Raw genomic sequence first — 26,589 nt, 5'->3', positions numbered from 1 at the left:
ATTCCTCCTCTATTGTACATTAATTTCTGTGTCAGCAAGCAACTCCTTTGCACTAGACCTGGGCCTGAAGCCCCACAAACTTTGCGGAGGTTTGGATCTGAACTTCCTGGCATGAGTGCAGCTGGGTAAGAGGGAGCTGAACCAGAACACTGAATCTGAATGTCCTCGAACCCTGGGGAAATTCACATCTGGAGCTTGAGTTCACAATGTGGAGTTGATGCCAGCTTGCTGATACTGGAGCAAATGCCTCTTGCACTGATTTTCAACCCCCTTTCTCCTGTCTTTTGTAACCCCTGGCCCCTATTCTTGCTTGCCACAGTTATCATATAGACACAATAAAGGTTCCCCATTTAGCCATCGCTCCATCATATATTGTAATATAAATGTATTAGCAGTGGTTAGTAACATGTGCATGTACCACTGCCCTCTGCTGTATAGACTCAAACCTGCTTTAGGGTCTGAGATTATGGGCTAGCTTCTCTCCCTGTTCCAGCCCCTTTGGGTGTGGCAAAGGGACCAGGGAGCTCTCAGCCAACATGTAGCCAATATAGATGGCTCCTGTGTCAACTGCTCCCTTACCCTCCACCCCAGTGTAAGGGTATTTCAGGGATGGGAAGGAGCATAGCCTAATCTATTCCAGGGCTGGAACTGGAGCAGACATGGATTTTGAGTCAGGTATCAGTAACCTAAGCCCCCACTATGCTGAGTAGATCTCAGTGTAGGAGAGAGACTGGGCTTATGTGTCTCTTTTTGTGGTAGAGACCTGTGTTTTGGAGTGCAAAGTCCTGTGTTCTGTTCCCCAAACATCTTAACTGGTGGCTATGGTGTATACATGCTATATATCTCTGAGACTCATGTACCATGTTGCTGAGAGGGATGTACTTAGATTTGCAGCCATGTGTTTGTACAACTTCACACTGACACTCCTCTCAACCCTCCCTTCCCAGCATCTTTGTTTGAAGCTGTGCAATGACCACAAATAGCCAGACATTTTCCCTATTACTGACTGACTCAATGAGCACACTTCTACAACCGAGGGGCACAAAAAATTTATACTCATTTTTTGCGTCTTTCCTCTTCAGAGCAGAATATAAATTGCCAAATGGAAACTGAGCAGTCTTAACGCCTCCTCCATACCAGAAATGTGTACCAATTTAATTACATTGTTTTACATTGGTCAAATCAGTGCAGCTCCCTTGCGTGGGGATTATTATTATTATTTCTAAAAGTGCCTTATAACAATTTAGCTTAAGCAGTAAGCTTTAGTACAACGGATTCAACTGCAGCAGAATTGATATACCAATCTTAAACTAAAATAAGTGTCCACCCAAGGGATTTAATTGATGTAATGTAAATTTAGTTACATTGGTACAGTTTACTCCTGTAAACAAGCACTTAGAATCTTAGAGGGGCTTATTCCCAGCGAGAATGTTTGATGCTGCAAACTGTTGATTCCAATTCTGCTGTTTTGTAGGAAGCTCGACACATGCAAAGTTCATTTTTGCTCCTGCAGTGCGCTCTTGAAGAAAGAGACAACACTCGGTAACTCCGTGGGTGTTGTGGGGAGGGCATGCTGATTGAATTACTTCTCTGCAAAGAAAAAAGAGTTGGGAGGCCAAAGGTCTGTCAGTGCTAAATTACACCAAGGGCAACTGTCTTTGTGAGAAGACACATGTTCCCTATGCACTCCAGCTACGTTATTAAGCAATATTCGTAAGACAGTCAGCTGCTTTGCAATGTGCATTACTGCATTTTCTTAAAAGAATTAGTAATTAGACTGCAGGGTTTTGAATGAACCTGACAAGTGAAATTGATTTGGCCCTTACAGCATAGCCAGACTTCATCTGTTCTGCCTTTCAATTCTGCCTGACATGTGTATTCCTTTCTCCTTTAAATATAGGAACCACATACTGTTGAGAACAGAGTAATAGAGTTAGAAAGGATTGTGCCTCTCTAGTCTCTTCCCTCTGCTGGATTTCACAAGGAAGCCCTGATGGCTGGCTGGGGCATAGAGGGGCATGTTTGAGTCATGGCTCTTAGAATAATGTCATTTTCTTTAACTGTTTCTATATTTTTACCCAGCAGAAGACAACTGATAAAAAACCTAAATAATTGCCACATATTTTAAGTGTTTATGTTAGAAGAAAGACTGTTAGCCTTGCGGTGAAGCATAGCAGAAACAGCCACTGAACGAGGTTGCAGTAGCTAGTCCCTGTAACTCTTTGCAGACTGACAGGTTGCTTGAGAGAGTGCTGCCTAGTGGCTCAAGCATGGTGCCGAGAACCAGGAATTTCTGAGTTCTAGTCCTAACTCTCACATTGACTTGCTGTGTAGCCTCAGACAAGTCACTGAGGGCTGAAATTTTAAAAGTGCCCATTAAATTTTGGTGCCTTCTTTATATGGGGCCAAAGTTGAGAAACTTTGGGCCTGATTTTCAGAGGTGCTGTATGGTCAATTGGATCTATAAGTGTTGCTCAGCAATTCTTAAAATCAGGCCCTACATGTCTTGATTTGGACCCCAAAAAGGGGGCCCACAAAATTAGATGCCACTTATGAAAAAGTAGGTTTGATTCCTTTGTAAAGAGTATATAATACTTACATACTCACTGCATGCAGGCTACTGAAGATTAATGAATTAATGTCCGTACAGCACTTTGAAAATACAGCATAAAGTGATATATGCGAGCGAAGGCCAACATTTTCTAACATAAGTACTTAACATTAGATAACTAAAATCTCATTTGGTACCTAAATAAAAGTGGCCCCTACTCACATGAGTTGTCCAGTTTTCTTCAGTGGAACTTCTGTGATTAAAATACGCTTGTGTGAGTAAAAGTTTCAGGATCAAATCCAAATTATCCTTAGTGTAATACTGGTTTTGGATCTGTATCTCACAGCAAATTTCATGTACAATGTTCCTTATAATTAGAACCAGTTGAAACTAACTGAAAGATTTCATTATGAATACAACAAACTCTGATACTATTCATGCCCTTAACTCGGATTTTACATGCACACTGCTAATACACTTTAAGTGTGGTGGGGAAAGTTTTTAAGTGTCTGGCTAAAATTTACCAGTGAATACATCTGAAAAATCTTGCTGATAGATTTTCGTAGATTACTACTTCCAAATTCAAGTGTGATTATGAAACTACAAATTCTTCTCCTGTTAATGAATACCGTCTTCTAACTAGTCATGTGCAGTAATATGCAAAGACCTTTATAAATCATCAGTTGTACAATCTTCAGTGATTACTAAGATTTCAGCCAAAAGAAAGAAAGGCCACCAAATATATGGTTTTTGAACTTTCTATTTGTTGTCTGGTTTCCTAGTAACTAGATCCAGGGTAGGTAGCTGTTGTATGTATTTTCCAAGGGAACCCTGAGACCTTTATGCTACTAAAAGAAATCCCACTTTTTTTTCCGTGGTTTTAAAATATATAGGAGAAATTTCCAAAAATGACTCTGGGACGCTTTGCCCAAACTGAGTACATAGTGTACACAATTCAGCCTCTGGACATTTTTCCATTGTGCAGCTGCCTGTTTGTGCAGCTGCCCAAGTACTGCATGCCCAAATAGTTCTGTGCTGTAGAAAAGGTTTCAAGCATTTTTGCTAGGTACTGAATCCTCTCAAATTCACTTGAACTTCAGGAGGAGTTCAGGATGCTCCAGTGTTTAATTGGTAATAAAAGAGGTGCTGGGGCTCAAACAGTTTTTTTTTTTTTTTTTTACTTTCATAACTGACACTACAAGGCCAGAGGTGCCAGGGCTTAGCCCTGGCAAGCCCTGGCACAAATTAAGACCTGGGGTGCTTAACACATTACAGGGTCTGTCTCTGAATTTTTGTTTGCCCTCTAAAGACTGGATCCTCCTTCTAATGCAGTAAATGGCAAAAGTCCCATTTAGTTCAATTAAAGCAGAATCGATCCTATGTTTGTAGATAGATGTAAGCACTGTTGAATGTTTTGTGCTGATTTAATGGGAAAGCTTTGCGCCAGCCAGAGACTGGAAAATATTTGATTAGCAGAGATAGATGCAGCGCCACTTAAAGCTTATTCTCTTCCATTGTCTCAATAAAACAGGCAATACGTCTTCTATTTAGGAGAGAAATTACATTCTGGGTTAAATAAAAATAAGTTTCTAATTCTGCATGGAGGAAGGGGGAAGAGGCTAGGATATTCCATTATTTGTAGCCGGCTTTCTTAATTTCTGACTGAAGTTATTACTAGATTCCAAAAGATGGGTCATGGAATTCTTCCAAAATTATTCATAATTCCAGTTCATTCCAATTTTCCAATGATTCTGGTCTGTAGATCATTTGAATTCCAAATGTAATGCATGTTATGTCTCCTGTAACAAGCCTAATTAGCTGACACTGCCTGAATTTCAAATCCTATAATTGACTGAAGGCTCCCTGGGACAGGGACTCTGTCTTCATATGTATTATTATAGCACTTAGTACAGCGGGGGCCTAGTACAGTGGGATTTACAATATAAATAAATACAAATAATATTTGTAGTTTACAATCAGGGAACAGAACAATGCTATGTGATTTATGTAGCCAATCAACACAGTGTAAATTGTGAACTGATCAAACATACAATTCAAAATTCTTTTTCAGTAAATAGTCAAGATAAAAATTATTTTAATGGTTAGTACAGATAAATGCTCTTATGTTCTAGTAAGTGAAATAGGAATGTGTTGTGAACATGGCTGAATCAAAATTTGCTTTTGAACTTGATCAAATGTGCCTGTAACTTTTTTTCTCCTCTCAGCTGTAGAGCCTAGAGCTGGGCAAATACTGCAAATAAACATTCCTAAATATGTATTCACATTTTATTATGAATTTGCTGCAACTATATCGAGCCCCTTTTGTGGTTACTTTCCACAAATATTCTAAAAAATAAGTTTACTGGCAGGAATGTTTGCCAAAACAGCTGACTTCAAGCAACATATTTACAGGAAGAGAATTTGTAATTTATAATATCAATTATTCACCCCAGAAACTATTTCTAAACTCCTCCATTTGGGGAATAGAACCACAATATGCAGCCTTTGTGTCAATTTCCCAGTTGAAATATCACATAGCAAATAGGTGCAAAGAGCTTCTTGTAAAAAAGCAACAGACCAGGTGTTCAAATATTATTTGCTGAGATTATTCAGCAAATACCTTCAAAAAATTAATATAAATAAAAAAAAATCATGGTCTGTTTGCAGGCAACTAACAAAGAGTGGCAAAATCAATCAAATAAATTATGTATTATAAATTATTCAGCCAGGTCTAATATTGACCAGCTTTTTGCCATAGCATGTCAAAAAAAATTCTTCAAATGCTGCTTTGGGAGCAATGTGCAGTGGAAGAAAATTAATGGCACATAAGAGTTTGATGTTCAATGTGTGGTTTGGATAATTCATCCAAGGATTAGTGATTGAAGTCACAGAAAATATCACCCATTCTTGAAAGAATGTTTGTGAGTAATCTGTATGTGAATCTGAATGGTAGATGTAGGAGTTGCAGAAAGGGAAAGGTCTACTGCTCAGTGTAAGTTTTCCATTCGTCTGACCTATTTTGGGTTTAAATAAAGACATGTCTTTGTGACTCTCAGGAAACCGAGCTTAGTCATAGTTGCCTGTTTAATTTGAAATGTTCCCAGTTTCTCTAGGCTCAGATAGGTAGCAATTTGCATCTGTACTCTGTTGCAGGGTCCCCTAGGATTCTGGCCATGCAAGTAGGTTTGTTGAGAAATCGTTATCAGTTTCCAAAGTCAATTCAACTGGTTTTTCCATAATGAATTTTTTTTCTAAAGTGCCCATGTACTGTCTCCACACAAGAGAGAAAGAGAGTAAGACACACACACACACAGAGTCAGCTTTATGCTGAGTGATTTGACACACTGTTTATTTTCTTCAAATGGGCTAGTTTCTTTTTTAAGTAGCTTTGGCCAGATTGTGCCTTGCTTTTCCAGAGGTGCAAAAGGGAAAGGAGGAGAGGACACAAGGAGCCTTTCTCCCATCTTGTGCCTCTGGTTAGAGGTTTTTGATTTCTGAACATTATTGTAAATTGCCAGGGATCCACTCCTGCTGTGGTAATGTGTCAATCAAATGCAACACTCTTATACTGCATAACTCTTTTGAAAGTCGCTGTTTCGACATGGGAGAGAGGAGAGATTTCATACACTTTTAAAGATTACTTTTAACCTTAAATCAAGACATCTGTCAGCTAACAGAGTATCTTTGCTGCAAAGGTTTATGTGATAGTAGCTGCATGATTGGCTCATACAACCTACTACTATGTTATCCTTGACAGCGTATAGAGCAAAGTATACTTAATCCCAAGGAAGACAGAGAACAGACTCAAAGCCAACATTAATTCATAGATCTCAGGTCTGGAAAGGCCTTCCTGTGTCATTTCTATCTTATATTTCCCACCACCCTACAACTGTAGGGATTTCTCTGCCTTGCTTATCAAATGTGGTTTTCTCTTAAATACATAGTGGTGGAGCCTCAACAACATCCCTGCATAAAGTATTATACTGTGGTTTCATCAGATGGTCACCAACTTCCCAATACCTACCTTCATTGTTCTCTTTTCCAGTTTAAAGCTGCTACTTCTTGTCTTGTTCCCATTCAGAACTGCTGCTATTTCCTCTGATACAAATCATCAAATTGAGCTGACTGTGGAGGAGCTGACCATATATTTTCATTTACAAGCTGCCTGCCTTCTATTAGCAAACACACTTATACTTTGATTGTATAGATTGCAAGTTACACTGCCCTGGCTTAGTAGCTGCCTTCATTTAGTAGCCAACCCTTTCAGCCAAGATGCTGAGGAAAGCAGTTGCATTTAATAATTATCTTTCTCAAACCATTGATTTAAAAACGCATGGGGAAGGAATTAAATTTAACAGAAGGTATGGCATCTAGACAAAGATACAGGGTTCAGGGTATGTATTGTGCGTAGCTTTAATATGTATTAGAATATCTAGCTTTTCTATGGCAGTTAAGTAAGAGGGAATGAGATTGGGAATTTGTTGTTTTTAGTTCAAGGAAATATCTTTATAAAATAATGATTCAGCTTAAGATAAGGTAGCATTTTGGGCACATTACAGCACTTTGGCTCTGGAATTTTGCTATTCTGGGTTGGATTGGTGGCTCTGTTTAATTTTTTTCCAAATATGACAAAAACATATTTGTAGAATGCAGTTTATAAAAGCTTTTGCAATTATTTTTATGAGAAGGGCAAGGTTAATAAACAGCCATTATCTCTGTAAGCATGTTCAGTGGATCAGTGTGTTTCCTGTTGATGAGGGAATGACTGCCGTTTCCCTGATGAATAGGAAATGAGAGGAAAATCAAGTTTTAGAAACTCTCCTACAGTTTGCAAACACTTCACTGTGAAATTGAATGACACAGGGACATGGAGTGTAGTTAGCGATGCATTCCATGATTGCAAACTCTGGGCCACCATTCAGACAGACCCTGCATGCATGACATGAAGCAGACTTAATACTGGGCTAATCTGAGCAAATGATATTGGTCAGAGTGTCTATAGCAAAGAGAACATAAGGTATTGAAAAACAAAGAAGGACTGCAAAAGCTACAGCCGAAGAAGAGCAGGCTGAACTCTTGCCTCATGATTGCAGTCAGTCCTCTTTGCTCTCCTGTGGTGTGGAACAATCACCAAGATATTTTGTAATCCTTCTAGAAGGGACAGATGACCTTGGTGAACTGAGAGAATACAAGAAGAGCGACAGCGCTCATGCCTCTCAAGCTTTCCCTGAGGCAATTGTCACTTGTGTCCCTTGCTAACCTGGAAGGTAGATGCTGCATCAGTGAGTGTCCCTCAGGTGTCAAAGCCAAAAAAGACAGAATTGGGTTTGGACCTTATTTTTAATGATGACTCAAATGATCCCACAAAAGCTGTGTTGGTAGAAGATTAATGGAGGCTGAATTAAAAATTTATGGACTCCTAAATTAACACTTGCAGAACCAATATGCTGTTGCACATAGGTGACAGCAGCAGAGAAATAAAGGCTTGGGGATCAAGCAAGCTCTTGGTCTCCTCACCCGCTGCCAGTTATGGGTAGAGGAGAGGCTACATTCTCCTAGTTGAATCTGTCACTGGCTTCTCCAGCTTTTCCCCATCTGTAGGCACAGTTTCATAGTTTTTACAGTGAATCGCTGTGGTGCTCTTCTTCCTTGGAGTGTGGCTCAAAACCAAAGTTTAAGTACTAAGTTTTGCAAAGATGAGGAAATGGCAGTAGTAGAACCGCGCACAGCTTTCAGACCTTGACTTCCAAAATGCCCCAGCAGAGATAAACACAGAAGAAGAACAATAGAATAAAAGGAAATAATTTTTTCTTTGGGGGCTTAAAGGGGAGCTAGTCACAGCTGCAATAGTAGTGAGCAATATCTGTAAATGATCTCTGTCCTCATAATGACTCCATGTAAATGCGGAGTGGGGCGGGTGGCAAACCAAATGACATTGCAGGGAGGGCTTAATTCTGGAAATTCTCAAATTTTGGGCCACTGATGATTTTTGCCTGCACTGTTAATATCTGCCTTTCTGGGTGTGAACTAGATATTTTAATACAGGGATTTCATGTCCCAAGACACAAGGCTAGATTCTCGTGTCCTGCCAAATTGCAGCAGTGGAGGTGGAGAGGCCCGGGGCTTTAAGCTACTTTTGTGGGCCCCAGATCCTTGGTTTGACCAGTAACTGGTCTGGCCCCTGACATATATAAGAGCAGTCCTGGGGCTCCTCTAACTTACACCCTCTGTGCAAAGGCCTTTCTGGTAGTCAGTGATTGCTGGGATATGGGGTATAGGCAGGACATCAAGGGAAATTTGGAGCCTTGGTATAATGTGATTGCTGGGGCCCCACCCCCTTCTATTTCACTTTATTTATACATTAGATACCTTGAGGTCCTGGTGCAATTGTCCCACTTTCCCCCCGTCTTGTCAGGTCTGGATATAGGGATGCCCTGGCTATGCCTCTCTCCTTTCTCCCAAGTGTGTTCCCCTGAGCAGGAGGCTGGGAATGGGAGCGGTTTAGCAGCTGCTACAACAGCTGTAAGCCACTTAAGATTTACCCAGACAGAGGGAAATCTAAGGGGCAGATCTACTGGCTTTTCAGTTGCTTTGTGCCATCAGATCAGGGGGTCTGCATCTGGTCCACTGTGTTTTTGGGTCTTTTTATCCCCATAATAACTGATCAATTTAAGAACCATGGGAGAGGGGCAATTTCTTATATGCAGGGGAAATGCATTGTATGTTTCTACTGTTGAGTGTTTTACAATTGCACACTTGCAATTGAATAAAGAAAGATTAATATTGAAACCACCAAATGCCAAGAAGTTAATTCATCTGTTGTGGCTTGGCAGCTTGCAGTCATGCTTATTAAGCTGATGGGAATTGCATTGTCTTGTATTTTATGATTTTGAAAGTCATGGGAAATAATATGATTACAACAATAGGAAGCCCCATAACAAAAATGTGTGTGAGTCAGTTGAAGTCATTGGGAGCAGTCGGAGCACTACACCTCTGAAAATCAGACTGTAGGTTTCTAAAATTAGCCAAACAAAATTCAAGGTCATGGTGAACATTTTGACCCTTTCTTTTTGCCTCAGTTTCTGCACCTGTAAAAATGGAAAAACTGAGGCACAGAGAGAAGAAAGTCAAACTTAAAGCTAGTGATGCTCACGCACTTTTGTAAACCGTTTTGAGCTCCTCAGATGAAAATTTAATTGCTAAGCATTATTATTGTTGTTATAACAGCTACTACGGAGTATGACCAATTCCACTTTGTATGGCAGGCAATGATAGCAAAAGCAGAGATTGAAATGGAAAAGAAAATAGTGCTACTGTGGCTAAAATGGTAATGCTATTACGACATATTACGACATACGACATATTCATCGAATCATAGAAGTGTAGGCCTGGAAGGGACCTCAGTGAGTCATCTAGTCCAGTCCCCTGCATTTAAGGCAGGACTAAGTAAAACCAGACCATCCCTGACAGATGTTTGTCTAACCTGTTCTTAAAAAGTCCAATGATGGAGTTTTCACAACCTCCCTAGGCAATTTATTCCAGTGTTTAATGATCCTGACAGGAAGTTTTTCCTAATATTCAACCTAAACCACCCTGCCTGCAATTTAAGCCCATTGCTTCTTGTCCTAGCCTCAGAGGTTAAGGAGAACAATTTTTCACGTTCTTCCGTGTAACAATTTTTTATGGAATTGAAAACTGTTATGTCCCCCGTCAGTCTTCTCTTCTCCAGACAAACAGCCCCATTTTTTTTTTAAATCTTCCCTTATAGGTCATATTTTCGAGACCTTTAATCATTTTTGTTGCTCTTCTCTGGACTTTCTCCAATTTGTCCACATCTTTCCTGAAATGTGGCACCCAGAACTGAACACAGTACTCTAGTTGAGGTTTAATCAGTGCGGAGTAGAGGGGAAGAATTACTTCTCGAGTCTTGCTTTCAACACTCTTGCTAATACATCCCAGAATGATGTTTGCTTTTTTTGAAACAGTGTTACACTGTTGACTCACTAAGACCCCCAGATCCCCTTCCGCAGTACTCCTTCCTAGGCAGTCATTTCCCATGTTGTATGTGTGCAATTGATTATTCTTAGCTAACTGGAATACTTTGCATTTGTTCTTATTGAAGTTCATGCTGTTTACTTCAGACCATTTCTCCAGTTTGCCCAGATTATTTTGAATTTTAATTCGGTCTTCCAAAGCACTTGGAAGCCCTCCCAGCTTGTTATGGTCCACAAACTTTATATGTATGCCATTATCTAAATCATTGATGAAGATATTGAACAGAACTGGATTCAGGACCAGTCCTTGCGGGACCTTACTCAATATGCCCTTCTAGATTGACTGTGAACCACTGAAAACTATTCTCTGCGAATGGTTTCCCACGCAGTTATGCACCCACCTTATAGCAGCTCCATCTACACTATATTTCCCTAGTTTGTTTATGAGAAGGTCTTGCGAGACAGTATCAAAAGCCTTACTGAAGTCAATATATACCACACCTACAGCTTCCCCCCATCTACAAGGCTTGTTACCTTGTCAAAGAAAGCTATTAGGTTGCTTTGACATGATGTGTTTTTGACAAATCCGTGTTGATGGATACTTATCTTATTGTCTTCTAGGTGTTTGCAAATTGATTGCTTGATTATTTGCTTTATCATCTTTCTGGGATAATGTTTAGATATAGCGTTTAAGAAATCCTAGCTTTAGGATTTTCTATTATCAAACATGTATCCTTTCTTAATACATGCAGGGAGTGGAGGGAGGCTGTATCTTTAATAATGTGGGAATGGGTGAAATTATAAAGAGCTAGACTGAAATACTGAGGGTGTGATTGTCAGCCTGGCCTGACTTGGGAATCTGTTTTTACACCTACAAATTTGTGAGCACAAATCATTGCAGGCACTGTACAGCTATTTAAATGTCTGCCTCTGCTCGTAACCACAGATAAGGTATTTTAGAGATCTGAATCACCTAATTTGTTCCTACATATAGTTGCAGGGGCAAAATTACACCTGTGAAAGCAGAAGCCACTGTTTAAAAATCTGGCCCTTATTTTCAAAAAGCCCCCTACTTCTTTCCCCATCCCCAGCATGAATGCAGCGAGGAAGGCTTCCACAGCAGAAGTACTTTAGGAAGGGGGAGTTGGCACCTTCCCCACTTCCTGCCACTCCCCTCCTCTTTTTCCCACTGATGTCTTCTGTACCTCTGCCCCTCTATCCCATGCTCCACTGCCTCCCTGCAGCATTGCCCGACATGTGAGCCGCTCACGCTTGAGGATGGGTGGAAATGACTCACTTAAAACTGGGACCCAAATCACATCAGCTAGGAACCTGGGGAGAAATCAGCTTTGTGAAAAGGAAAAGTACTGCAGTGCGATCAGTTTACGAGCATTAAAGAGAATGTTATTTTAAACTAGAGAAGTTCTGTTGCTGGGATACATTACGTGGTTGACACTAGCTGTGAGGAGGACATTTCCCATTCATTTAATAATAACTTGAGGGGCCTCAACCTCAGGACCAGTTGAGGAGTACTGTGCGAAGTTGCTTTTACACTTTCCTAACCAAAGGGCTGCTCTAAGTTGCACTAGCTGGAACAGCCTCCATAGGGCCATTTTGCGGACCCAGGATCATTGGCGTATACCATGATTTGCCCATGTCTTTCCCTATCCTGTCTTGAAATGCCCCTACACCAGAGTGTCCCAGAGTGAGTGGCATAGAACTAGCTTTACACTACGTGGCAATTCCCCAACCCACCTGGAATCCCCGGCTTTCTACTTAGGATCACCCTCTGGCTGATGTACTTCCTGAACAGCACCAAGCAGCTAGACAGGGGTTGTCGACCTGGTCCCAGATTTTGCAGTATCCCAGATTCAACATTCTGTCAATTGTTTCAGCACATCTCTAAAGAAAAACAAAAATTATGATAAAATTGGGCCTGACCACAAGAATACTAAGGCTCCCACTGATTCTGTTGGGAATCTTTTCCCCAAGTTTCCCCAGTGCAGCTAAGGTAATTGTGAGAATGCCCTCATTTCTACTGACTAGCAACCATGTAGCTGCTACTTTGATTCTTTTCAACTTCTCTGTAAGCGTGTATCTGGTTAAATATCTCTAAACCTACCTATTTTTCAAATGTGTGTGTAGGTATGAAGGGGGATTGCTGTGTGGGGGTAGCATGTTAGTCGGACACCAACATGTTGGTCTCATACAACACACACATTTTCTCAAATAAGAGAGACAAAGCCAAGACAAAACGGCAGTGACTACACAACCAAATGGCATCCTTGCAAATGGATTTTCATTTTAGTCATTATAAGTCAGTGATTTCTCCCCAAATTTTTGCCATTATGAGATCACAGCCCAAATGATTGTACAGTATTTGCATGTTAAAAATGTGCTGATATCTATTTTTATGTCCAATCATAGTTGTCAGATGGTTTTGTTTCTATAGTACTCAATTGACTGGCATGCTTTGCTACTTCAACAGGTTGTGGTGGAGAACTCTCTGGTGCATCAGGATCTTTCAATAGCCCTGGCTACCCAAATAGGTACCCAAGCAATAAGGAATGTGTCTGGTACATTGATACAGCACCTGGGAGCAGCATTCAACTCACTGTTCAGGAACTCGACATGGAATATCACTCAGCCTGCAACTATGATGTTTTGGAGGTAAGAGCTTTGGTTGCAGCACTCTATAGTATGCTGGTTATGCATGTTTCTGTCTGGAGCACAGAAACAAGACCTGCACTACCATATCCTCCAATATGCTGTCTTTGATTATGCCAATGTCAGAGTTTTCAGAGGAGGGCAAAAAACCCCTAGAGAAGGTGTTTATTTCTTTGGCTGTCAATCTAGAGGCCCCAGTCAAGAACAGGGTCCTATTGTGTGAGGCACTGTACATGCACATAGTAAAAGGCAGCACTACCCTGAGGGCCTCTTAGTCTTTAAATAAAGCATGTAACTGGGCAGTACTATACCATAAGTATACAGTTTCCTCATGCCAAAGGATAATCCACATAATGGAGTAATAGGAAGGAAGCAGCTAATTAAGGTGAAGGCCCCTTGTAGAGCCCTACAGTAAGAAGATGACTCTCATAGATCATCCAATCAGTAGTGAAGGGGCACCCCTGTTCTGGAACAAATGTGTGTGTTAATCTCTAGTAAGAAACATCTCTTGGCTACATATAGCCAAATACCCTGGTCGTTTAACATTCATACACACAGAGATGTAACACAATTGAATTCAGGATTCTTGATTCTAAAACAATGCATCCGTGCTTGGAGAGAAAACTAAGGTCCCAATCCTGCAAAGATTTGTGTACATGCTTAACTTTATGCACTGTGGGTACTAGTCCTATTGACTTCAGTTTCTTTGCAGGACTGGGGCTTAAGGAAGTAGCTCCATTAACTCAGCTTCAGTAGCAGAGGCAAGTGCTCTTCTGTCTCGTAGCTGATATGTCATATTCCAGCACTGATCCCTGGTGCACTCACCCAGGTGCACACACCAGTTCCTCACAATGCCTAGAAAAGCCATACTCATGGTTATTAGATGAACATAGCATAGCTCTGGGTTTGTCAAGTTACTGGTGGTTGGGGGGGGGGGGAGGATTTATGCCCTCGTGATTGTTGTGCACCCAAAGATTAGCTTTAGCATCGCACAGCTTCATCACTTCCCTTGTGTACAGTGGGTGCAGCTTTGTGTATTACACTAAGGGTATGTTTCCTCTACAAACCACAGTAGACCTATATCAGGTTGACTTACAGTTACCACAGTAATTACTGTGGCAGTGCATGTCCCTGCTACCCTCCTTGGGTTGGTGGTGCGTGTCCTCACCAGGAGTGCTTCCACCCACCTAAGAGGGACAGTGAGGGAAGCCGATAGCCCGGTCTCTTAGGACTGCTGGCAGGTCCTGAGAAGGAGCCTGGCTGCCTCATGGGCTCACGGTGGGCTACCTTCCCCCCCACCCCAGGGGGAAGCTTCTTGCCCCCAGGGAGTGGGGTCCAGCTGCTCCAGCTTCTTGCTCCCCTGCTCCCCGCAGGGAGCAGGCAGATGGACACCATGGCTTCTCACCCTGGCTTTCAGCTGAGAGTAGGGGGAAGCACCCCTGGGCTTCTCACACCAGATCCTGGCTGGGAGTGGGGTCCAGCCACGCAGCTCTCCAGGAGAGTGAGGGCTTCCACCGTGAAATTGACAAGACAGTATATGTAAGGAACGCAGCATCTACATCAGGGGTTGGCAACCTTCGGCACGCAGCCCATCAGGGTAATCTGGTGGCGGGCCATGAGACATTTTGTTCACGTTGAAAGTCCACAGGCATGGCACCCCGCAGCTCCCCGCAGTTCGCTGTTCCCAGCCAATGGGAGCTCTGGGAAGCAGTGGCCAGCACATCCCTGCAGCCTGCGCCACTTCCCACAGCTTCCATGGGCTGGGAACAGCGAACTGCGGCCACTGGGAGCTGCGGGAGGCCGTGCCTGAGAATGGTCAATGTAAACAAAATGTCTTGTGGCCTGCCAGTGGATTACCCTGATGGGCTGTGTGCCGAAGGTTGCCGACACCTGGTCTACACAGACACTGTGGCACCCTTACTAGACCGACATAGGGCTTATGCCCATGGGTGATGGGTATCAAAGGCCATGGGAGGCTGAGACTCCCCAAACAGCCTTGCAGAGCCCTGCCCATGCACCACCCCCAGACCCCCTCCTGCTTTCTGGCACTCTACAGCTCTTCACCCGTGGCTGGGGCCCCAGGTGGGAGCTGGAGCTAATGGGGGAAGGCCTGCGGCCAGGATCTCTGGGTTGCAGGAACCAGTGCTCGTGCCGCCCACTCACCCAGCCCTCCGGGGCTGGGGGGCTGCAGCGCCCGCCTGGCGCTCTTGGCTCCTGTGGTGGAAGGGCAGAAGGGGCAGGGGCTAGCCTCCCAGAGCCTGTGGTTCACCCATAAGCCGCCCATGCTTATGCCTCTTGTAGAGGTGGAGTTACTATGTTGATGTAGTAGGGCACTTCCATCGGGGAGGAAGGCTGTAGTGTAGACACGGACACAATTAGGTCGACGTAAACTGTGTCGTGTAGACCAGCCCTAAATTTATTATTTTCTAGCTCTTCAGATTAGAAAACACAAGTTCAAACCAAATTATTACCCTGGTTCAGTGGAAATAGAAGATAATGGTTAACTGTGATCAGGGCCTGTTGTAAGTTGGCCGTTTTCTCTGCTGCGGTCTGGTACAATGGTCCTACTGTATCTGAGCACCACACTCCAAAGTTCTGCAAAACCCTACCAGAAACTTGAAATCCCAGGCGTTGTCACTTGTGATGCATTCCAACCAGCACTCCGCATGGAGAAAGCACAGTTCAGCATGGTTCCTTTTTTTTAAAAAACAAAGGCAAAAATGTTGAAACTTAGGAGCCTAAAGTCAGGTGCCTGAATTCGTATTTAGCTACCTAGCTGGAAAGTGGGGGAAAAAACAGAATAAAATGTTGAGCTAGTGCAAATATAAATAGCAGCCTCGCTGTGGTACTACTGGTATTGGAAATGGAGCAGTGCCAAGTACAAACCCATCTGAAACCAGTGGGTATGTACTCAGCATGGCTCTGCTGCTACCTGTGCTACTGTGCTTACATTGCTATTTCTTCTCCTTGGGCTGCCACCTTGACGTGGTGGAGAAGTTTGCGTATACTGAAGACCCTAAGAGCAATGCCATCGGGAGCCCTGTACTCCTGGTAGGGTCACCCAGGGGGGGTAAGGTCGAAGGTGAGGTACCAGGCAAAGTGTAGCCCAATACAACACAACCCAGTATAAGACCTCAGTGGCAGAGCAGGCAGATGAAGCAGGATCACCACTCAATGGCTTCCCCGCATTAAACTACTCATCCACAGGCTGCTCTCACAGGAGGAACTTTTTCCCCACCTCCACCCATAAAAGTTCTGCAGTGATGGGTGAGTGGCGATAGGGATAAGTGAAGTGATCACCAAGAGTCCCTAGTCACAGACCCACACGCAGGCAGTGACTGCAAGATGGTCGTCATGTGCCCCTGAACTGGAATGGGGGGCATTTTTGGCAGCTGTGGTCACGACTGAGCACACCTTTTTAGGAACCCCTCTGCTCACCCCATACAGGGAAGGGGCTAGAAAAGGTGCCCCAAACATAAGCTATCCCACCATACCTGACTGGTTAACTGCATTCACTCCCAATGTGGTCAAAAACCAAAAACGTTTCTTGCAACTCGGACTGTCCGTACCCTACTAGATGACTCAAAAAGTGAAAGACCCAAACGCAGAACAGCAATCATTGCCCAAGAACTCTCGAGGTACAACATCGACATCGCTGATTTCAGTGAAACAACCTATGAAGATGAAGACCACTTGGGGGAAGAGGGTGGCGGTTACACTTTCTTCTGGAAAGTTAAACCAGCAAGCAGTAGGCAAATACACGGTGTTGACTTTGCAATCAAGAACCTTCTATTCAATCGCCTGACTGAACTCTGTTGGCATCAATGAGCGCCTTATGACCCTCCACATCCAACTGGTCAATAAGTCATTTGCCACCATTATCAGTGCATATGCACCAACACTTGACGCTGATGAAGAACAGAAAGAATCCTTCTACACTGACCTTGATAATATTCTGTCATCCATTCCAAAAACAGATAAGATAATCCTCTCAGGGGACTTTAATGCAAGAGTTGGCCAAGATTGTAACATGTGGAGTAGCACCACTGGGAAGGAAGGAGGGGGCAATGGCATCCTTCCACTCAGCCCCCATTGCCCCAAGCTCCTTTCTGCAGACTTGCAACCCAGGCCCATCCTGCTCCTTACCTCTTGACCACGGCAGCTGGAGAGCGGTGGATGCTGGTCAGGTGCCCAGCTCTGAAGGCAATGTCATCACCACCAGCAGCACAGAAGTAAGGGTGGCATGGCATGGTATTGCCATTCTTACTTCTGCACTGCTGCTGGCACCGCTGCCTTCAGAGGTGGGTGGCCAGAGACTGGTAGCTGCTGACTTGCAGTCCAGAGATGCTGGGCCTATGAACTGCCAAGCTGAAAGTGCCGGAGCTCAGCCCTGGCAAGCTCCAGAAAAAATTAAGCACTGATGGTGCCTCCCAACCACAGCACCCATGTTGCCTACCCATAAGGCCAGCCCTGCCCCCTTTCAAAACAATTGCACCTCCTAGACTATGTCATTGTAAGAAAACAGGATCTAAGAGATGTTCAAATCACCCATGTCATTAGAGAAGCCGATGATTGGTGGACTGACCACCACCTGGTGAGGTCAGTCATGTTTATCAGGATTTCACCAAAACATAGAAAGCAACCCAAATCACACAGATGGCAATACAACATCCAAAGACTTCAATCCTCTCAGTGCATGAAGAAAACTTCCAAACACTCCTCAGTGAAAAACTGACCATATGAACACCTGCAAATGACACCACAAGTGTCTAAGAAGACCGGGAAGTCCTAAAACAGACCATCCATGAGGTGTGCGAGGAATCCATCATACCTGCCACCATCAGGACTGGTTTGATGACAACAACATTGAGATCACAAACTGTTTTGGGCCAGAAGAGAAAATCTTTCTGTGACTGGCAAAACCACCCATCATCCAGTCAGAAGCAGAGCTCTTTCCATCAGCTCAAAGTTGAAGTTTAAAGGTGGATCCGAGAAATCAAAAACAAATAGTGGGAGGACAAAGCAAAAGAAATCCAAGCATTTGCTGACAGACATGATATGTGGAGCTTGAGACAAAGACCCTGTACAGACCAAGCTCATGTGGCCTCACACCACTAAGATCCAAAGATGGTAGAACCCTTAAAGATGATGAATCTATCAAAGAGCGCTGGAAGGAGCACGAGCAAAAGCTTCTAAATCGAGAATTGACTGTGACTGACGACACCATCAACTCCATCCCTCAGCACCCAGTCTGGGAAAATTGCCAACCCACCAACACCTGAGGAGGTCTGCAAAGCAATTAAACAAATGAAGAACAATAAAGCACCAGGTCCTGGTGGCATGCCCGCTGAAGTACTGAAAGTGGGGGGAGAAACACTGATTAACCAGCTTCACTTGCTGCTCCTCAAAATCTGGCGAACCGAAGAAATCCCCGCCGACTTACGTAATGCATAATACATCTTTGCCGTTTTCAGAAAGGGAGACAGGGCTGACTGTGGCAACTATTGAGGTATTTCTCTCCTCTCCATCACTGGGAAGATTCTTGCTAGAATCTTACTGAATCGCCTGCTCCCTCTTGCAGAGGAATAACTTAGAGTCCCAATGTGGATTCAGACCATTATGAGGCACCACCGACATGATTTCTGCAGCCAGGCAGATCCAGAAAAAGTGTCAAGAACAACACCAGAAGCTGTATATGGCCTTTATGAATCTGGCCAAAGCCTTCAACTCTGTCAACCGTGAGGCTCTGTGGAAAATCATGTCAAAGTTTGGCTGCCCAAGCAAATTTATCACCATTGTAAGATTCCTCTCTGACTAGATGACAGCCTCCACCCTGTGCACCCTCTACCTCTGAGCCCTTTGTTATCCAAACTGGTGTAAAACAAGGTTGTGTACTGGCACCCACCCTTTTCTCCATTTTCCTAGCAGCTATGAAAACCCTAATCCAAGACTGTCTATGACAGGGCATTGGCATCCAATATCAGACTGACGGCAACCTCTTCAACCTTTCTTGTTTCCGTGCCAGAACTAAAGTAATATCAGCAACAATAACTGAACTCCAGTACGCAGATGATTGTGCTATAGTTGCACACTCAAAGGAGGATCTACAAACAGCCCTTAATTGCTTCTCTGAAGCTTACAAAAGCCTCGGGCTAACTCTGAACATCAGCAAAACAAAAAGTCTCCACCATCCAGCTCCCGGTCAATCACCAGGCCCAGCAAGGAAGATCTACATTGACAGAGAAGAACTGGAAAATGTATAACACTTTGCCTATCTTGGCAGCCATCTCTCACAGAGAGCAGACATAGATGTCGAGATTCAGCACAAAATCCGCTGTGCCAGCCTTGCCTTTGGCAGACTGTTTCACCGGATGTTCAACAATCACAACATCAGAACACACACTAGACTTTTAGTTTATAAAACAGTGGTAATCACAGCTCTCCTCTATGGCTGTGAGACTTGTGTGACCTACAGAAAACATCTGAACAACCTGGAATGCCAGCACCAGCACTTTCTTCAGAAGATCCTCAACATAAAGTGGGAGAATCATCGCACTAATGTCAGTGTCCTCACAGAGGCCAACATCTTCAATGCTGAGGTCCTGATTATCCAGCACCAGCTGAGGTGGAGCAGGCACTGTGTGCACATTCTTGATGTAAACTTACCAAAACAATTGCTATACACCCAACTCACCAAAGGAGAAAGGAAACAGGGAGGCCAAAAGAAACACTTTAAAGACATCCTAAAGATAAACATGAAGAGATGTGGCATCAACACCACTCACTGGGAGACTGTAGCCCAGGACAGGGATAACTGGCAAAGAATTGTCAGAGAAGGGAACGTCCATTTTTTGGAAAAATGCCCGAAAAGAAAAGACAGACAACTGTCATGTAGTGATCACAGCCCAACTCTGACTTCCGACACCACTTGCAATGTCTGCCAACAAGCCTAGTCACCAAAAGACCCATAAAATAAACACCTGTGAAAGAGATCATCCTCAACCTTGCGGGATCACCGACGAATTTGCTATTTATAGTTGCACTAACTCAATGAGACGTAGCACAAGTATGTGTACACGAGCAGGGGAATCACACCCATAGTTCATAGTGTAGACAGCCTAAATGTAGTTCACCCAAGTTTCAAAATATTAGCCGAAGCATATGTCACAAATATAAATGGAAGGGTAACCACCTTTCTGTATACAGTGCTATAAAATCCCTCCTGGCCAGAGACAAAACCCTTTCACCTGTAAAGGGTTAAGAAGCTACGGTAACCTCGCTGGCACCTGACCCAAAATGACCAATGAGGGGACAAGATACTTTCAAATCTGGAGGGGGGGGGGTGAAACAAAGGGTTCTGTCTGTCTGTGTGATGCTTTTGCTGGGAACAGATCAGAAATGCAAGCCTTCCAACTCCTGTTAAGTTAGTAAGTAATCTAGCTAGAAAATGCATTAGATTTTCTTTTGTTTAATGGCTTGTAAAATAAGCTGTGCTGGAGGGAATGTATATTCCTGTTTTTGTGTCTTTTTGTAACTTAAGGTTTTGCCTAGAGGGATTCTCTATGTTTTGAATCTGATTACCCTGTAAGGTATTTACCATCCTGATTTTACAGAGGTGATTCTTTTACCTTTTCTGTCATTAAAATTCTTCTTCTAAGAACGTGATTGATTTTTCATTGTTCTTAAGATCCAAGGGTTTGGGTCTGTGTCCACCTGTACCAGTTGGTGAGGATTATTATCAAGCCTTCCCCAGGAAAGGGGGAGTAGGGCTTGGGGGATATTTTGGGGAAAGACGTCTCCAAGTGGTCTCTTTCCCTGTTCTTTGTTTAAAACACTTGGTGGTGGCGGCATACTGTTCAAGGCCAAGGCAAAGTTTGTACCTTGGGGAAGTTTTTAACCTAAGCTGGTAAGAATAAGCTTAGGGGGTCTTTCATGCAGGTCCCCACATCTGTACCCTAGAGTTCAGCATGGGGAAGGAACCTTGACAGCATACAAAGCTCCAAGCCTCATCCACAGAGTAAAGCTCCCCTCTGCCATGTAAAAGCCACTTCTTCGGAGTGCAAGAAACTGTAGATGACATTGCGTTTGCTGTTAGAAATCCCCCTTGAAATCAGGCATTTCCAACACATGCATTCTAGAAAAAAATAAACTGCACTTTCCAGTGCTTCAGAAATGGTCCCACATCATGTCAATACTGGCCACTGTGATCGTTCTTCAGACTTCTCATGATGTGAGGGCTTCTGTCAAAGAAACAGAGTTCAGTTGCCTTTTAAAATGCTGCACGGACCATGTCTTGAAAGGAAGTCATTTCCTTGACGTGCTACAGTAAAACAAAAATGACACTTGGCCAGGGCATTTTCTTGGCTTTTGATGGGGGTGTTTTTACATTTTAAAATAATTGAAGAAATCCCTGTTGGGCAATAATGGAAGTGTTTAAAATTAACCTTGAAAACACATACACAGAAAAATTATGTTTCCATTGTTAGTTATTTAATGTCCTATTTATCATCCATTAGCATTTTGTAAACTTCAGAGGGGAATTTTGTGCTGCCATAACAAGATAGGACTGTGGATTGGAAATGAAAGGATTTTGCCAATGTATCCTTTCCTTTTTCTTAAAAATAAAGAACAGGTTGATTACATCTTAATGTCACAAATAACTTTGTCTCTCCATCAAAGCCTATTCCCCTCTTACCAAGCAGTCAGTCTAAACAGGGACCAGTTTTATTCTCAGAAATCTGTGTCATGATAATAGCTGGCCACATAAAAACAGCCTTTCTGTTGCTCATAACTCGGGAATGCTGACTTGATTGTAACAATAAATGGAGCTAACAGGGCAGAAACAAAAGATAAAAACAGACTAAAACCACCGGCTTTATTGAGATGCCCAGCACCCCAATTAAAAAAAACCACGTTATCTCTAAATCAAGTGCTCTATTCAGATTACTTTATTTTGTATTTATGTTTTTGCAGCTCAGACATACTGTAGTTCTGCATGAACCACACCCTGGAATTCTTTCCATCCTTTCTCCCCTTTTTTGTTTTAGACATTCATGTGGTAACTATTGGTTTTCTCCTCTGTAGCCAAAAGTAACATTTTATTGCTTTTTGTCATGGAAACACTCTGGCTTGTTTTTGCTGCAGCCCTTTTGAAAGTATCTGATCAGTTGAACTGGCACAAAGGAGAAAAGAAAATCCACTCCTGACTGTAATAAAGCAACAATTGCTTGGCTCTGACTAGTCCTTTTGATTTTGAAACTGTATAGAAGACAAATATGAAACAGGCCAATAACATAAAAGAAACCAACAAATTCAGTTTCCACTAACTTTTTCTTCCCTCTGCCTTTTTGGTTTGATGGTCTCAGCAATAAGTAAAAAGAAAAGGAGTACTTGTGGCACCTTAGAGACTAAGTAATTTATTTGAGCACAAGCTTTCGTGAGCTACAGCTCACTTCATCAAATAAATGTGTTAGTCTCTAAGGTGCCACAAGTACTCCTTTTCTTTTTGTGAATACAGACTAACACGGCTGCTACTCTGAAACTCAGCAATAAGTATAACTCTTCAAGATGGGCCAAATTCATTTCACCCTGGGTGTAACACCACAGAAATCAGGGGATTTTATGTCAGGGTTGAATTTGGTCCACAGCATGAAGTTGTCCCCAGGAAAGTGGGAATACTTTGCGGGCAAGTCTACATTACAGCCCTACATCTGTGCAGCTGCGCCACTGTAGCATGTCTGGTGAAGACGCACTATGCCAATGGGAGAGCGCTCTCCCGTCCGCATAATTACTCCACCTTGGTGAGTAGTGGAAGCTGTGTTGGTGGGGGGAGAGTGTCTCCCACTGACATAGCGCCAGTGTGTACAGTGCGAAACTTGCATCACTTTGTGGGGGGAGAGCTTTTTCACACCTCTGAGCAATGCAAGTTAGATCGACTTAGGCTGTAGTGTAGACCTCCTTGAGAATATCTTAGAGACATATGCATTATTTTCATTAGATTTCAGTGATTTAGGGGTTGGGGTTTTTTTGGCCAAATATTGTTACCAGACAGGTTTAGACGATTTAGAACAGGGGTTCTCAACCATTTATCTTTCTGAGGCCCTCCCCCCGCATGCTGTAGCACATCACAGCCCGCCCGTGCCACAACAACTGATTTTCTGCATATAAAAGCCAGGGTCAGCATTAGGGGATAGCAAACAGGGCAGTTGTTGGGGCCCCATGCTACAGGGAGCCCCATGAAGCTAAGCTGCTCAGGCTTTGGCTTCAGCCCCAGGTGGTGGAGCTCAAGGCCTCGGGCTTCAGACCCATGCAGTGCGGCTTCGGCTTTCTGTCATGGGCCCCAGTAAGTCTGATGCTGGCCCTGCTTGACGGACCCCCTGAAACCTGCTTGCAGCCCCCCCAGGGGACCCCAGGAGACCCTTGGTTGAGAACCACTGATTTAAAATACGTTTGTGGCTACACACTGTGCTAGAGCTCTGAGTCGGGGGCGGGACCACAAGCAAGAGAAAAACGGATCACATTGTGAACAGACTTTGTTCTGACAGTTGCAGGAGTAGTTAGCCCCCTCAGACATCCGCGTAGTGAGGTTTCACTGCTGAAAAGGAGCTTCAAGCACAGACACATGCTTCTTCCCAGGACTGTTGCTGCTTCGTTATGAAGCCTGCATTTGAACAGCAATTTCATTCATTCTGATTTCTCAAGAATGTCTTTAGATAATTGGTGACAGAGGAGCCATTATAGATTCAAATCATGCTGCTTCTCTCCGGAAGCCAAAAATGTGCTCCCATCAAAAATTAAAACAAACATTCAGGCAATTAGGCTTGTGAAATCAGCCACTAAAAACAAAGACACAAACCTCTTGATGTTCTGTAGAGTCTGTAATAGTTAAAAACCTATTTGTTACTCCCTAGAGGGACTGAAGGTGCAGAGTAGGAGGTGCTGCTTTGTCCTTTCTACTGAATGTTTTCACTGGCAAAAGGCCAAGTTGTTGTCTCCCCGTGCCTGCCCTCCCCCCATGTCCCTCAGAGCAGGGCTGGGTGGGGCATCCCATTGTGGTAGGGCACAATGAAGCAAAATATGTAGAGCAGCCTTGCATTTAGCTCTGGCGTTTAGGGGGTGGAGGCATTGGTTCAGGATTCTAAAATACTTGAGTTGAACTTTGGCCTCGAGCTTAGACAGCACATGAACCATTTCCGAGGCTCAAAATGTCAGAGGGAGTTTGTTAACAGATTGTATTTGCTGCTGTCTGCAACTATTTTCAGAAGAGACCAGAAGTGGCAATGGCACATGGAAAGTTGGTTCTTGTGGTATTCCCATCCCAAAACCTGAAGGTGAATTCACAGGGCTTTTCTGAACCTTTTGAAGTTCACCAGATTATTAAAACACTGGCACAGATTCAGCCTGGGTTTCTACTTGTCTCTCTTACCAGAACTCTAAGCACAGGGCCCTGATGGTAGAAAGCCTGCTGGAGTTTGTTGCTACAATTTATCATCTTCTAATGTAGCGTTAGGGGCCAGAGCAACTACAGATTGGATTGGCACTGGTTGAGAATGGGCACAGACATCTGTTGAACAATTGGGGAAATTGTTGTAAACTGCAGGGGTGTGACTAGTGCTTATTTAGTGGGTGGAGCAGGACCTTGTCTGGTGATTGGGTTTCGGGTTGCCATCTGTCCAGTTTTCACCCGGACAGTCTGGGTTTCAGCTTGTGGGTCCAGGTACCATTTGACAAGGCCTGATGTCCGGTTTGTTTGTTTTTTTCTTGTCTGTGGAAACCACTCACCGCCAATTTGAATTTAACTCACTGAGAGATGTTTACCAGCGAATGATCGCCACCCTTGTGAGGATGGGTAGAGAGCCCAGCCAATCACAGCCTGCAGCCCTCCCTTCTCCGTCCACTCCCAACCACCCAACTGGAGAAAATTCTGAAAGTTTCTCAGGCTGAAGTTTGGGGGGGCGTGGGAACTGGGCAGGTGTGGAACAAATGTGTGTGTGCGCTCCCCTCTTCTTCTCTCTTGGGTGGGTGTGCTGCAAAAAGGGGAGCATCTGTTTCACTTCCTTACGCACTCCCACTGTGTTTGCAAATGAGTGGGACCTTCTTCTTAGGTACTAGTGCAAATGAGGGGAGTCCCTCTCCCAGTCTGGGCATCCATGTAAATATAGGGAGGAATCCTCCCTTTCATCCCAGCTGTATGTGCAAAAGTGGGAGCACCCTTCCCCTGCTCCCCAGAATGGGTGTGCTGATGAAGCAAACCTCCCACTGCGTGTGTGCGCACGCATGTGCGTGTGTAAAAATAGAGAAGTTCAAATGCGTGTCTGTAAATGAAGATCCCACATGTGTATGCAAACTGTGCTTATTACCCCTAGGATGTGTGGGCAGATGTACCTCAGAGATGGCAACCTTATGGCCGTAGGAGGGAGAGGAGTGAGCTAAGGGGCAGAGCCTTGGGGGGTCGGGGAAGAGGTGGAGCAGGAGCAGAGCCTCAACAGGAAGAGGCAAAGCAGGGGTGGGGCCCCAGAGATCAGGTTACCAGCCATTAGAAAAGTGGCAACCCTAGTTGGGGTGGCAGTTTGGAGTAGTGGCAAATGTAGATTCAGGAGTTTACCAGGCCGGGGGTAAAGCTGAAGTTAGGGTTGAGAAGCCAAGCCAAAGGTCAGAACCAGAGTCAGGATCAGGAGTAGGGCAGGGAGTCAAAGATTAGATTAGGAGTCAAGGCTGGACTGGAACAAGACTGGAGCAAGGACTTGAGCCAGGCCAGAGAGGGACAGGAACAAGGACTGGAAGCAGGAGCAGGGCAAATGCAACTGCAGTCATGATACTCATTGAGCAGCTGCTGCGATGCTTCTGCAAAACTCAGGTAGCAGGCCGCAGGCTCCTCTGCCCAGTCAGGAAGCACCCATTTGGAGAAGGGTCATAGTGCCCAGCTGAGCCTGCTGGATTGCTTAGCAACCATGCTGAGAGCCTGCTGTGCTCCCGACAACAGTAATCTGGTATATCCTCTCAGCAGCCTCCATCCTTGGGCCCCTATTGAGTGCTGGTGGATTTTTAAGCTGTCCTCCTCTGGTATAGCTCCTGATGGAGGGCAGAGAGCCAAAACAGAGGGTAAATTTTTAAAAAGCATGTAAGTGACTTAGGCATCTACGTCCAACTGACTTTCAGTGGGGCTTAAGTGGGGGACTTTCAGTGGGGCTTAGAAAATTTTACCCAGCATCTGCCCTTCCTGCAGCTGCAAGAAGCCATGCTAATGAAGGGAGGGCAAGTCTGGCCCACCAATTACAAATAGGCCCAAACCAAACCCCAGATCCAAACTTTGGAGAACTTGAAGAAGAATTACATAGTTCCACTCTATTCTGACTACACAATTCAAGAATCATTTGT

General features: G+C 43.9%; 1 protein-coding gene across 2 annotated transcripts in view; it reads left to right on the top strand.

Moving 5' to 3' along the window:
- Positions 1-26,589, top strand: part of CUBN (cubilin) — a 212,908-nt gene that overhangs the window by 81,460 nt on the left and 104,859 nt on the right. For both annotated transcript variants that reach the window (XM_074946012.1, XM_074946011.1), the window contains exon 29: positions 13,034-13,215. In XM_074946012.1, coding sequence (XP_074802113.1) covers positions 13,034-13,215 — 182 coding nt within the window. The remainder of the gene's footprint in view (positions 1-13,033; positions 13,216-26,589) is intronic.

Source organism: Natator depressus, chromosome 2, assembly GCF_965152275.1.
Source record: "Natator depressus isolate rNatDep1 chromosome 2, rNatDep2.hap1, whole genome shotgun sequence".
NCBI lineage: Eukaryota > Metazoa > Chordata > Testudines > Cheloniidae > Natator > Natator depressus.
Note: the sequence above shows the minus strand (reverse complement) of the source record. Positions and strands in the feature narration are given on the sequence as shown.